At 40.6% G+C, this 13396-nt stretch overlaps 1 protein-coding gene across 1 annotated transcript; it reads left to right on the top strand.

Moving 5' to 3' along the window:
- Positions 1 to 10739: 10739 nt before the first annotated feature.
- On the top strand, positions 10740 to 12457 carry LOC124686921 (60S ribosomal protein L6-like). Its single transcript, XM_047220796.1, has 4 exons — positions 10740 to 10994; positions 11087 to 11196; positions 11858 to 12039; positions 12134 to 12457. The coding sequence occupies exons 1-4, from the start codon at positions 10780 to 10782 to the stop codon at positions 12287 to 12289; spliced, it is 663 nt and encodes a 220-aa protein (XP_047076752.1). The 5' UTR covers positions 10740 to 10779; the 3' UTR covers positions 12290 to 12457.
- The last annotated feature ends 939 nt before the right edge of the window (positions 12458 to 13396 follow it).

Raw genomic sequence — 13396 nt, forward strand, 5'->3', positions numbered from 1 at the left:
GGAAGAGGGGAAAAGAAAGATTTTGTTTTAGAAACCCTTCTTAGAGAATTTGGTGGTCTAGCAAGAGAGGCTAGAAAGGTCTTTGCTAAATTTAATATGCTTGGTTCTCATACTAATTTTGTTGGTCTCCTTGAAAAAATGGACATGGATAGAATAAGGTACACTAATAATACTAATGATGGTGGGGAGATCAAAGCACCAATACCATGTAAACTCCTAGCTATGAATGATGCACTAGAAAATAACTATGCTTGGCTTGTTCCTGAAAATTTGTTCGATGAGAGTAGCAAGCCCAAGACTAATGAAAAGGGAGACGCTGAAACTTATGTATCCAATATACTATGCATGGTTGAGAAAACTCCAAACCCCGCTGTAGATGCACCACCCTTTGATAACACTTGAGTTACACTTTCGCGCCTAGGCTGAAAGGCGTTAAAGAAAAGCGCTTATGGGAGACAACCCATATTTTTACTACAGTATTTTTGTTTTATATTTGAGTCTTGGAAGTTGTTTACTACTTTAGCAACCTCTCCTTATCTTAGTTTTGAGTTTTGTTGTGCTAAGTAAAGTCTTTGATAGTAAAGTAAATACTAGATTTGGATTACTTTGCGAGAAACAGATTTCTTTCTTTGTCACGAATCTTGGTCAAATTATCCGTAGGTAACTCAGAAAATTAAGCCAATTTACGTGAGTGATCTCGGATATGTACGCAACTTTCATTCAATTTGGGCATTTTCATTTGAGCAAGTCTGGTGCCCTAATAAAATCCATCTTTACGGTACATTACTGTTTTTGACGATTCTGCCTTTTATTTCGCATTGCCTCTTTTGCTATGTTGGATGAATTTCTTTGATCCATTAATGTCCAGTAGCTTTATGAAATGTCTAGAAGTGTTAAGAATGATTGTGTCACCTCTGAATATGTTAATTTTTATTGTGCACTAACCCTCTAATGAGTTGTTTCGAGTTTGGTGTGGAGGAAGTTTTCAAGGATCAAGAGAGGAGTATGATGCAATATGATCAAGGAGAGTGAAAGCTCTAAGCTTGGGGATGCCCCGGTGGTTCACCCCTGCATATTCTAAGAAGACTCAAGCGTCTAAGCTTGGGGATGCCCAAGGCATCCCCTTCTTCATCGACAACATTATCAGGTTCCTCCCCTGAAACTATATTTTTATTCCGTCACATCTTATGCACTTTGCTTGGAGCGTCGGTTTGTTTTTGTTTTTGTTTTGTTTGAATAAAATGAATACTAGCATTCACTTTATGGGAGAGAGACACTCTCCGCTGTAGCATATGGACAAGTATGTCCTTAGGCTCTACTCATAGTATTCATGGCGAAGTTTCTTCTTCGTTAAATTGTTATATGGTTGGAATTGGAAAATGCTACATGTAGTAATTCTAAAATGTCTTGGATAATTTGATACTTGGCAATTGTTGTGCTCATGTTTAAGCTCTTGCATCATATACTTTGCACCCATTAATGAAGAAACACTTAGAGCTTGCTAATTTGGTTTGCATATTTGGTTTCTCTAGAGTCTAGATAATATCTAGTATTGAGTTTTGAACAACAAGGAAGACGGGGTAGAGTCTTATAATGTTTACAATATGTCTTTTATGTGAGTTTTGCTGCACCGTTCATCCTTGTGTTTGTTTCAAATAACCTTGCTAGCCTAAACCTTGTATCGAGAGGGAATACTTCTCATGCATCCAAAATCCTTGAGCCAACCACTATGCCATTTGTGTCCACCATACCTACCTACTACTTGGTATTTATCCGCCATTCCAAAGTAAATTGCTTGAGTGCTACCTTTAAAATTCCACCATTCACCTTTACAATATATAGCTCATGGGACAAATAGCTTAAAACTATTGTGGTATTGAATATGTACTTATGCACTTTATCTCTTATTAAGTTGCTTGTTGTGCGATAACCATGTTTCTGGGGACGCCATCAACTATTCTTTGTTGAATATCATGTGAGTTGCTATGCATGTCCGTCTTGACTGAAGTAAGAGAGATCTACCACCTTTATGGTTGGAGCATGCATATTGTTAGAGAAGAACATTGGGCCGCTAACTAAAGCCATGATTCATGGTGGAAGTTTCAGTTTTGGACATATATCCTCAATCTCATATGAGAATAATAATTGTTGTCACATGCTTATGCATTAAAGAGGAGTCCATTATCTGTTGTCCATGTTGTCCCGGTATGGATGTCTAAGTTGAGAATAATCAAAAGCGAGAAATCCAAAATGCGAGCTTTCTCCTTAGACCTTTGTACAGGCGGCATGGAAATACCCCTTTGTGACACTTGGTTAAAACATATGTATTGCAATGATCCGGTAGTCCAAGCTAATTAGGACAAGGTGCGGGCACTATTAGTATACTATGCATGAGACTTGCAACTTGTAAGATATAATTTACATAACTCATATGCTTTATTACTACCGTTGACAAAATTGTTTCATGTTTTCAAAATAAAAGCTCTAGCACAAATATAGCAATCGATGCTTTCCTCTTTGAAGGACCATTCTTTTTTACTTTTATGTTGAGTCGGTTCACCTATCTCTCTCCGCCTCAAGAAGCAAACACTTGTGTGAGCTGTGCATTGATTTCTACATACTTGCATATTGCACTTGTTATATTACTCTATGTTGACAATTATCCATGAGATATACATGTTACAAGTTGAAAGCAACCGCTGAAACTTAATCTTCCTTTGTGTTGCTTCAATACCTTTACTTTGATTTATTGCTTTACGAGTTAACTCTTATGCAAGACTTATTGATGCTTGTCTTGAAGTACTATTCATGAAAAGCCTTTGCTTTATGATTCACTTGTTTACTCATGTCATTACCATTGTTTTGATCGCTGCATTCATTACATATGTTTACAAATAGTATGATCAAGGTTATGATGGCATGTCACTTCATAAATTATCTTTGTTATCGTTTTACCTGCTCGGGACGAGCAGAACTAAGCTTGGGGATGCTGATACGTCTCCGACGTATCGATAATTTCTTATGTTCCATGCCATATTATTGATGATACCTACATGTTTTATGCACACTTTATGTCATATTCGTGCATTTTACGGAACTAACATATTAACAAGATGCCGAAGAGCCGATTCTTTGTTTCTGCTGTTTTTGGTTTCAGAAATCCTAGTAACGAAATATTCTCGGAATTGGACGAAATCAACGCCCGGGGTCCTATTTTGCCACGAAGCTTCGGAAGACCGAAGAGGAGTCGAAGTGGGGCCACGAGGCGCCGCCACCATAGGGCGGCGCGGCCCAGCCCCGGCCGCGCCGACCTATGGTGTGGGGCCCTCGTGTGGCCCCCACGTTGCCCTTCCGCCTACTTAAAGCCTCCGTCGCGAAAACCCCAATACGAAGAACCACGATACGGAAAACCTTCCCGGAGACGCCGCCGCCGCCAATCCCATCTCGGGGGATTACGGAGATCTCCTCCGGCACCACTGCCGGAGAGGGGATTCATCTCCGGGAGGACTCTTCACCGCCATGGTCGCCTCACGGAGTGATGAGTGAGTAGTTCACCCCTGGACTATGGGTCCATAGCGGTAGCTAGATGGTTGTCTTCTCCTCATTGTGCTTCATTGTTGGATCTTGTGAGCTGCCTAACATGATCAACATCATCTATCCGTAATGCTATATGTTGTGTTTGTCGGGATCCGATGGATAGAGAATACCATGTTATGTTAATTATCAAGTTATTACCTATGTGTTGTTTATGATCTTGCATGCTCTCTTGTTATTAGTAGAGGCTCGGCCAAGTTGATGCTAGTAACTCCAAGAGGGAGTATTTATGCTCGATAGTGGGTTCATGCCTCGCATTGATATACGGGGAGTGACGAAACCCCTAAGGTTGTGTTGTCTTGTTGCCACTAGGGATAAAACATTGATGCTATGTCCGAGGATGTAGTTGTTGATTACATTACGCACCATACTTAATGCAATTGTCCGTTGCTTTGCAACTTAATACTTGGAAGGGGTTCGGATGATAACTTTGAAGGTGGACTTTTTAGGCATAGATGCGATTGGATGGCGGTCTATGTACTTTGTCGTAATGCCCAATTAAATCTCACTTGTATTTATCATGACATGTATGTGCATTGTTATGCCCTCTCTATTTGTCAATTGCCCGACTGTAATTTGTTCACCCAACATGCTTTTATCTTATGGGAGAGACACCTCTAGTGAACTGTGGACCCCGGTCCATTCTTTTATCTTGAAATACAAATCTGCTCGCAATACTTGTTTTTACTTGTTTTCTTGCAAACAATTATCTTCCACACAATACGGTTAATCCTTTGTTACGAGCAAGCCGGTGAGATTGACAACCTCATCTGTTTCGTTGGAGCAAAGTACTTTGGTTGTTTTGTGCGGGTTCCACGTTGGCGCCGGAATCCCTGGTGTTGCGCCGCACTACATCCCGCCGCCATCAACCTTCAACGTGCTTCTTGGCTCCTCCTGGTTCGATAAACCTTGGTTTCTTTCTGAGGGAAAACTTGCTGCTGTGCGCATCATACCTTCCTCTTGGGGTTCCCAACGAACGTGTGAATTACACGCCATCGCATCACTATAAGCATGAAACATTTTACTCGTCTCCAACACCAATCAACTTATTTGAAATAGCTCTCAGAGATGAAAATCAATATGGACCAGAGAGCTAATCATACACAAATAAAGCATACTAACGAGCTTTGAACAAAATTCGCGTGAAAGAACAAGTGCTAAACGCAATAATAGAAAACTATAACACTCGCAGAATAATAAGAGCGAAAAGTAGAGCGTTCTATGCAATTAAAACGGATCGTGTCTCTCTCCAAAAAAATATGCCGGGATCAAACCATATGTTACAGCAAATAAAAGAAAACAAAACAAAAAACAACAATAAAGACCCTCCAAGAACAACACATAGCGTATGAAGCAATAAAAATATAGCGCATAGAGAGATGACCTATTGTTTTGTTGATGAAGAGGGGATGCCTTGGGCATCCCCAAACTTTGACGCTTGTACCTCCTGGATATTTCTTGAAGTGACATAGGTATCGCCAAGCTTGAGCTTTTGTCCATACTTCATCTCATCACATCATTCTTCTCTCCCTACACTTGAAAACTTCCTTCATACAAAACTTCACACAATTCTCATTAGCAGCATTAGTGCAATCAAAATAATAAATCCACTTGGTTCAGTTCTAATATATGTCAAACATCTATTAAAACATTAGCTATTGTAGAAACCTCTTCAAAAAGCCCTTTGATAAAAAAAAACTAAAAAAGAAAGAGATTAAGAAGCAAATGCAAATAGTGGTAGAAATCTGTCAAAACAGAACACGTGTAAATATCGTTTTTTTAAATCGTATGTTGCTCAGCTCGAAAAGTGTTCAAGTAACGAAAGTTAGATAATAACCTGGGGCATATGCATAAAAATTGGCAGCTCAAAAGTCCGCTCTGGCTGTTTTTACGAATTTTTATGGTGACAACACATAATTTGTTTTCAGGACAGCAACTTCCCCAAATCTTACTTTCTTCCTATTAGAGGCTATTCTTAGCACAAAATAAAATAAAAATGATAATAAGGGGTTATTACATAGGAAAAACTTCCAAGACTCGACATAAAAGAAAAATTACAGAAATAAAACAATGGTTTGTCTCCCATAAGCGCTTTTCTTTAATACCTTTCAGCTGGGCGCAGTACTTTGAGAAGATGCTCACATAAGAAATATGCATTGAAGTAAAAGAGAGCATCAAGAAGCAAATATAAAACAAATTTAGTATAAACTACTTCCTATGCATAGGAGTCTTGTACACAAATAAATTCACAAAGAACAAAGTAGCAAGCATAGGAAGATAAAACAAGAGTAACTTCAAAAATTTCAGCATATAGAGAGGTGTTTTAGTAACATGAAAAGTTCTACAACCATATTTTCCTCTCTCATAATAACTTTCAGTAGCATCATGAATAAACTCAACAATATAACTATTACATAAACATTCTTATCATGAGCCACATGCATAAATTAATTATTACTTCCCACATAAGCATAGTCATTCTTATTAGTGTAGTGGGAGCAAATTCAACAAAATAACTATCATTATTATTCTCATCACCATAAGCATCAAATATAGGAGGCATATTGTAATCATAATTAATTTTCTCCTTGGTAGTAGGTGGACTGAAAATAACATAATCATCATTGTAACCATCATATATTGGAGGTTTAGTATCATCATAGTAGCAAACTTTTTCTCCAAAGCTGGGGAACTAAAATTATCATTTTCATAAAAACTAGCTTGCCTAAGCTTAGACTTTTACATAGCATTAGCAATAATGGTGTTCAAAGAATTCAGACTAATAACATTGCTACCAGCATGCAAGTAAAGTTCCATAGGTTTTTAAATTTTCTCTTCAAACACCTCATGTCCTAACCTAAGATAAATACTATAATGCTCTCTAGTTTCTGTTGTTGTTTTCCATTAAGCCTAACTAGTGAAAATAAAAACAAGAAATAAAAAAATGTAATTGCAAAATCTAAAGGAAATAACTTCAAGCACTCACCAGCAACTAAAAGACTTAGTAGCCAGAGGATGTGAGTACCTTTTACCTTACCTTCCCGGCAACGGTGCCGGAAAATAGCTTGATGTCTACGCACGCTTCTATGTTTGTAGACAATGTTGGGCCTCCAAGTGCAGAAGTTTGTAGAACAACAACAAGTTTCCCTTAAGTGGATCACCCAAGGTTTATCGAACTCAGGGAGGTAGAGGTCAAAGATATCCCTCTTGAACAACCCTGCAATTACGATACAAGAAGTCTCTTGTGTCCCCAACACACCCAATACACTCGTCAGGTGTATAGGTGCACAAGTTCGGCGAAGAGATAGTGAAATAAAATTAATATAGATGATTGTAAGTAGTAATTGTAATTTGAAATAAAAATGGCAACAATCAAACATGTAATAGAACTGGTTGTAAACAGTGTTTCAATGCTTAGAAACAAGGCCTAGGGCTCATACTTTCACTAGTGGACACTCTCAACAATGATACCATAATTGAATACATAGATACTATCACTTCACTATGCTACTCTGAACCACTCTCCGATTTGATAATAAACCCAAATTCATTGCGTAGGTCTGCATAAGCATTCCTTAAAGTTCGCACCCAATCTATGGACACCCCATATTGCCACGTTGAGCATACAAAGATGGTACTAACTAGTCACCACAATTCATAAGTAATTCTATAAATTAAGAATAAGAAATAAACACGGTGTGCACACTGTCACCTTCACACCGTTGGACAAGGTGTCCCCGAAGATCACATAATAAAACCACTTGAGTAGCACAATAGTTGAAGAATAACATCTACCTATTCAACTAGATTACAAAGCTCATGATCACATAAAGATCATACATGGAGAGATAGATAGACCACATAGCTACCGGTAAAGCCCTCAGCCTCGAGGGATAACTACTCACTCCTCATCGTGGGAGTCAGCAATGGCGATGGAGATGTCGGTGGAGTCGATGGAGATGGCTCCGGGGGCAATTCCCCATCCCGACAGGGTGCTGAAACAGAAACTTCTGTCCCCCGAATCCTGTCTACGACGACGGCGGAGCTACGAATTTTTTCGCGGATGGAGGCCGATTGATTTAGGGTTTTTGCGTCGGGAGCTTTATATAGGCGGAAGGGCGAGGTCGGTGGAGGCCTGGTGGCCCTAGACCACCCCTAGGCGCGGGCCAGGGCCAGGCCGCGCCTAGGCATTGTCTGGCCACCCTGTGGCCCCCCTTCGTCTCTCCTCCGAACTTCGTCTTCGTTACGGAAAAATAAGATCTTCGGATTTTGTTTCGTCCAATTCCGAGAATATTTCCCGTACAACTTTTCTGAAATACAAAACAGCAGAAAACAGGAAATGACACTGTGGCATCTTATCAATAGGTTATTGTCGAAAAATGTATAAAAGTGCAACATAGTGTGAGAAAAACATATAGGAATTGGTGTAAAACAAGCATGGATCATCAAAAATTATAGATACGTTTGCGATGTATCAGTGTGCATTAATTAGATGGAGCAGATCCATATGGAAATGGTGAAGTTTGTGATGTAGACGGTCCTCCCTGTGCCAATGTGGTGTTGGTGTCGATAACGGCTTCAATTTCCTCTTGGTGGTGGCAGCAGGATGCTACGATCAGCCCTCTCCCGGAATAGGAGAAGACTTTGGGGTCTGTCACCGCCTCTGAAAAAATTGTGAAAAAATGGCATACCATTTTTTTTCCGAAACGGAGGTTCCCTTAAAAAAAGAGGTCGTGAAACAAGGCATGGGTTGAGTGGGACCAAACAAGACACGACTGGCCTAGTGGACCATGCCATGGGGTTTCTTTCATCTATGTTTGGCCTCTCGTTGGCTCCATGTATTGATGGTCTTCTTCTCTGAAAATATTAATGTGCCAATGTTTCTTGATTTATTTGGTGTATTGGAGGGCCCTGAAACATAAAATAAATAAAAGAAACATAAAAACTAGTAAATAATGCACAAATAAAAAAAATAAGAGTATGAATTAATATGGTCTAAAATATATGATACATGTGTAGAGTCTCTTCTAGGTACATCTGAACATTGGAGCTTTACCAGGGAGGTCTTTTTTGGGGTGCATTTGGACACATGAGCTTTTAATCGATTGTTGCAACTTTAGTTCTGTCTAGGTAGTTTTTTTATTTATTGAATATGTGCATGTGTTAAAATGTATTGGACACGTCTTCTTACATGAAAAATATCACGGAAGGTACATTTTATCTACGTGTTGCCTATATTCATTGATAGATTGTTGGTAACACTACATTTGTAGAACCGGCTGTGCATAAATTTCAACAACATTAATCAACTCTCGTGGGTACATTCATACACCCTCTATAACTCCAAAATGTCACCACTTAAGTTTTTTTATAAACATAATGCACATCTAACACTTACTATGACAATTAAAACACATGCAAAACTTTTTTTTGCGAGCAATTGCATAATTTAGTGGCACGTTACTTTGCTTTCTTAATTATGAGCTACCAAAATGTGGTGTCATTGGATACGTGCATAGTTATTATACGATTATAAACTATAGAAACTCACAAATCAAGATGATAATGGGAAGGGTTTGCGATTGCTTCTAGGATTCACTATCACTACCACCAAGTGACCCTATTATATGGGCAACCATGGAGGTAGAAGGAAATTCGTTCTTTTTCTCCTTTCCAATGAAAACGAGAAAGAAAGATGTCAACTAATAAATATGCTCCTTTGTGAATTGATATTAGGTAGTTCTCCCCCATGGGTAGGCAAGTAGCCTTTGTGATTTACATCTTTGCTACAAGAGGGTATGAACCCCAGATCTAGGCGAGGTGATGGCGGGGAACTTCAAAAGTTATGGTTTACTCCTCACTTCTTGATGGAGATCGAGGAAAGAGAATATCGGTCCTGTGAGTAACCAGGACTGATCCTCTAGAAAGCGCCAATTTCGCTTGTCATAATCAGTTCATTTGATTGTGCGTCAGCCCTTTCTCCTCCTCAGTAGGTGTAGGTGACGTGGGGTATCTGCGATAATGTACAAGGATGATGGAACTGGGTTTATGGAAAGAGGCACTGGTAGATTCATAGGCTGACAAGCAAGGAGAAGGCGAGATTTACCCAGGTTCGGCCCCTCTCGGTGAGGTAAAGACCTACTCATGCTTGTATGATATTGATTATTGATGGAGATTACAATATCTCCGTGATGGATATGGTGTAGATCGTATATTTTCTAGGGAAGATTATGCGTGAGTTCATGATGATTTCGGGAATATCCGGAGCCCGGCGGCCCCTCCTAGCCTTTATAGTCTAGGTCTCAGGTACCTTGACCGGTCGGTTACATGGTAGGGGCGAATCCTAGGATTTCTATCGTTGAGCTTGTCCTTGTTCCATACACCACGATTGTGGGCCTTCAAAGGCTCTGCAACCACCAATTCATCTTGGGTTCCGTGGTCCTTAGCAGGTCATCAGGTAGGCCACTAGTTGCACTGCACCAGGTATACTAACCGCAGGTACCCGATAGATCTTGCCCACGTCAGTAGATTCAAACCAAGGTTCTGTACATGATTATGATCCATACCTCGTGAGTTTGTAGGTAATTTGAGAAAAAAACTCATTTGTAGACAATGCCCTTTCGCTTCATAACATGTCCAATGGGCTCGATATTCACAAGTACCTAGATGCATGGATACAATTTCCAGCCTTATTCATATAAGGTGGTATGCTAATACTTTAACATTCGAACCTGCCACGAGTACTTTTTTACATGCATGTAGAGTGTTTGTCAAACTATCTTTATTTATTGTCGATAGTGAGGCGTTGACTTCATCAATCTTAAGATTCATCGGATCAGTTTTTTAGACTCAATCTCTCGAAGATGCTTATAGGGATAGGATGTGCATGCTCTCGTTTATAAATAAGTGTATGTACGTATTTATGTGCATATGCATTTGTGTTTCGCAAAAAAAATGCTACTTTTTTTTGAGAACTAAAAAAAATGCTACTTAGAAAGCTGGCTCACGGGCTGTATGGGCCTGAGCAGTTAGCCCGCAGTTATACGAAGAGCCCAGATATCTAGGGTTTCCATCTCTACGCCGCTGCACAAGTATAAACCAGGAAAACCCTCGTCCATTCTTCCCCACCGCCGCCTCGTCCCCTCTAAGCTAAAGCGCCGCCGCGCGTCGACGAAAGAAGCACCAATGGCGCCGCCGTCGAAGATGGCCCTGGGCATCAAGCGCGCGTCGCGGTCGAACACCTACCACCGCCGCGGGCTGTGGGCCATCAAGGCCAAGAACGGCGGCGCCTTCCCCAAGGCCGAGAAGCCAGCTGCCGTTGCCGAGCCCAAGTTCTACCCCGCCGACGACGTCAAGCCACGCACTGTCAGCACCCGGAAGCCCAAACCCACCAAGCTCAGGTCCGTCCCTTCCCTGCCACGCCGCACGATTGCCCTCTGCATCTCCCGATCCCGCGCGGAGTTTTGAAGCGAGGACGATTTCGTTGTTGCAGGTCGACCATCACACCTGGTACGGTGCTGATCGTGCTCGCGGGGAGGAGGTACATGGGGAAACGCGTGGTGTTCCTCAAGCAGCTCAAGTCCGGCCTGCTGCTCGTCACCGGTAAACTTCGCTGCTTCAGTAGATCTACTGGTCGATCTATGGTTGCTGATTGTGAATAAAACTGTAGACTGAATATATTTACTTGTGGATGGTTGCATTGTGGAATCCGTGGAAGTTCACTGCCTGTTTATTCGTCTGCCTAAATCTGCTGGCACATATGTTGGATTGAAGAATAACTGTGCAGTTTTGTCTGCTACATAGATTGTGAGTTCCTTTTGTGCCTAGTAAAGTGATTATGGATTGGTAACATGATTCACTGTGTCAAAAGTGTGGTGTTCAACATTATTAAAAATGCCCTTGGAACTTAAATCTTTCCTAATTATATGGTGGACACTAGGGATGTAAAATTGCGCGAATCTCTTCTGTAGTTGACATGTTCCTATCACTATCAGCCAGGGGATGCAAAAGGCAATTTTGGGTTATCATATATTTGTTCAGAGGACTTGACTAGGATTGAGAATTCATTTCTTGTAATTTGAGTTGCAACAACAATTTGTTGGCCGTTCAGTTGATTTGTAATGTAAGCCAATTCATGTTCTATGGTGGGATGCTTAGTCATCAACAAGTGAACTTCAGTTCCAGTGCAAATTGCAATCAAACAATCACTGCCAGTTTATATTCATCTTATTTTCTAATTTCAAATGTTAACTGTTCTCTCTAGGACCTTTCAAGGTCAACGGAGTGCCAATCCGCCGCGTGAACCAGTCTTACGTCATTGCCACATCCACAAAGGTGGACATCTCTAAGGTTAACGTGGAGAAGTTCGATGACAAGTACTTCGCTAGGGAGAAGAAGACTAGGGTGAAGAAGACTGAGGGAGAGCTATTCGAGACAGACAAGGAGGTATACATCCCTGCACATTCATTCTCTGCTGCTTATCTTTGTATCATCAATCTTGTTCCAGTAGTTACCTTGCCTCTTCTATGTTAACCTGCAGGCAACAAAGAACCTGCCTGACTTCAAGAAGGATGACCAGAAAGCCATCGACGCTGAGTTGATCAAGGCTATCGAGGCTGTCCCTGACCTTAAGAACTACCTTAGTGCCCGGTTCTCCCTCAGGGATGGTGACAAGCCGCATGAGATGTCCTTCTAAGTTAGTTGGTACAAGTTTCAAGTTCTGCGGTTCTCTTTTTTGTCTAGCGTGTTGTTCTGTACTCCTGAATTTTGAGCGCTTGGTTAGTGAACCATTGATTTCTACTGAGGTCTGCCTGTCAAATATTATGAGAAGATTACGACAAGTACTATGCTTTTCGGTGGTTCATTGCAGCATTTCCTGCGTGTGGTGTGGTTCAATTTGGTTCAATGTTTGGTCTTCTGGCTGTGCAAAAAGCCAATGCTTTGGGTCAGGTGAACAGTACATTGTGGTCACATTGGTAGCACTGTGTGTTCTTCATTGTGAACATTTAATGGTGATTGCTTATTTTTTCGCAATGAAACATGGACCTCCTCCAGTGGCAGTAACTGGCGAAACTACCGGTGCACAATCTATATAACTGCCTGCCAGTATTTTTCAGGAAGCACAATTTATCTGTGGGCTTCACCAGTGGAGGCGATGGCTTTCTAATTGTTTACTGGACTTACAATTGCTCCAATAGTTACCTTGCCTCTTCACCGCTACATATCCTTGTATTGTCGATCTTGCTCCAATAGTTACCTTGCCTCTTCTCTGTTATGCTGGATTTTGTAATTGTTTACTGGATTTACAATTACTACTCCCTCCATTCCACATACACAATTGCAAGAAATTTCTGCATATAGTATTTTGACTACCAATACACATAGTATTTTGGTTGCAAAGTTGAAAAATATACTTCGGATCTGCAATGGAAGAAATCTTTCATAGCGTATATTTTCTTGATTTGAGAGAAGTCCAATTTACCCCCTAAATTTGATCTTAAGTTCAGTTTACAACCCTCAACTCTTACTTGGTTCAAGTTTCACCCCTAAACTTTAAGAACCGTTTGGAATACACCCCTTTCACCGTTTAATTGGTTTAAGCCAAGTTTATAGACACATCAACCAGGTTTCTCTGGTATTTTAACTAGACATACTCCTACATGTATTGAGATCTGACATGTGCGATACGAGAAAAGATTATGCTCTTGTTGACCGAGAACATACAAATGTGCATTTGTTGATTTTGGTATACCAGCCCTAGCATGCGCATGTACGAGGAGGTACATATATATACGGTTATATT

This window comes from Lolium rigidum, chromosome 2 (assembly GCF_022539505.1).
Source record: "Lolium rigidum isolate FL_2022 chromosome 2, APGP_CSIRO_Lrig_0.1, whole genome shotgun sequence".
Classification (NCBI taxonomy): Eukaryota; Viridiplantae; Streptophyta; class Magnoliopsida; order Poales; family Poaceae; genus Lolium; species Lolium rigidum.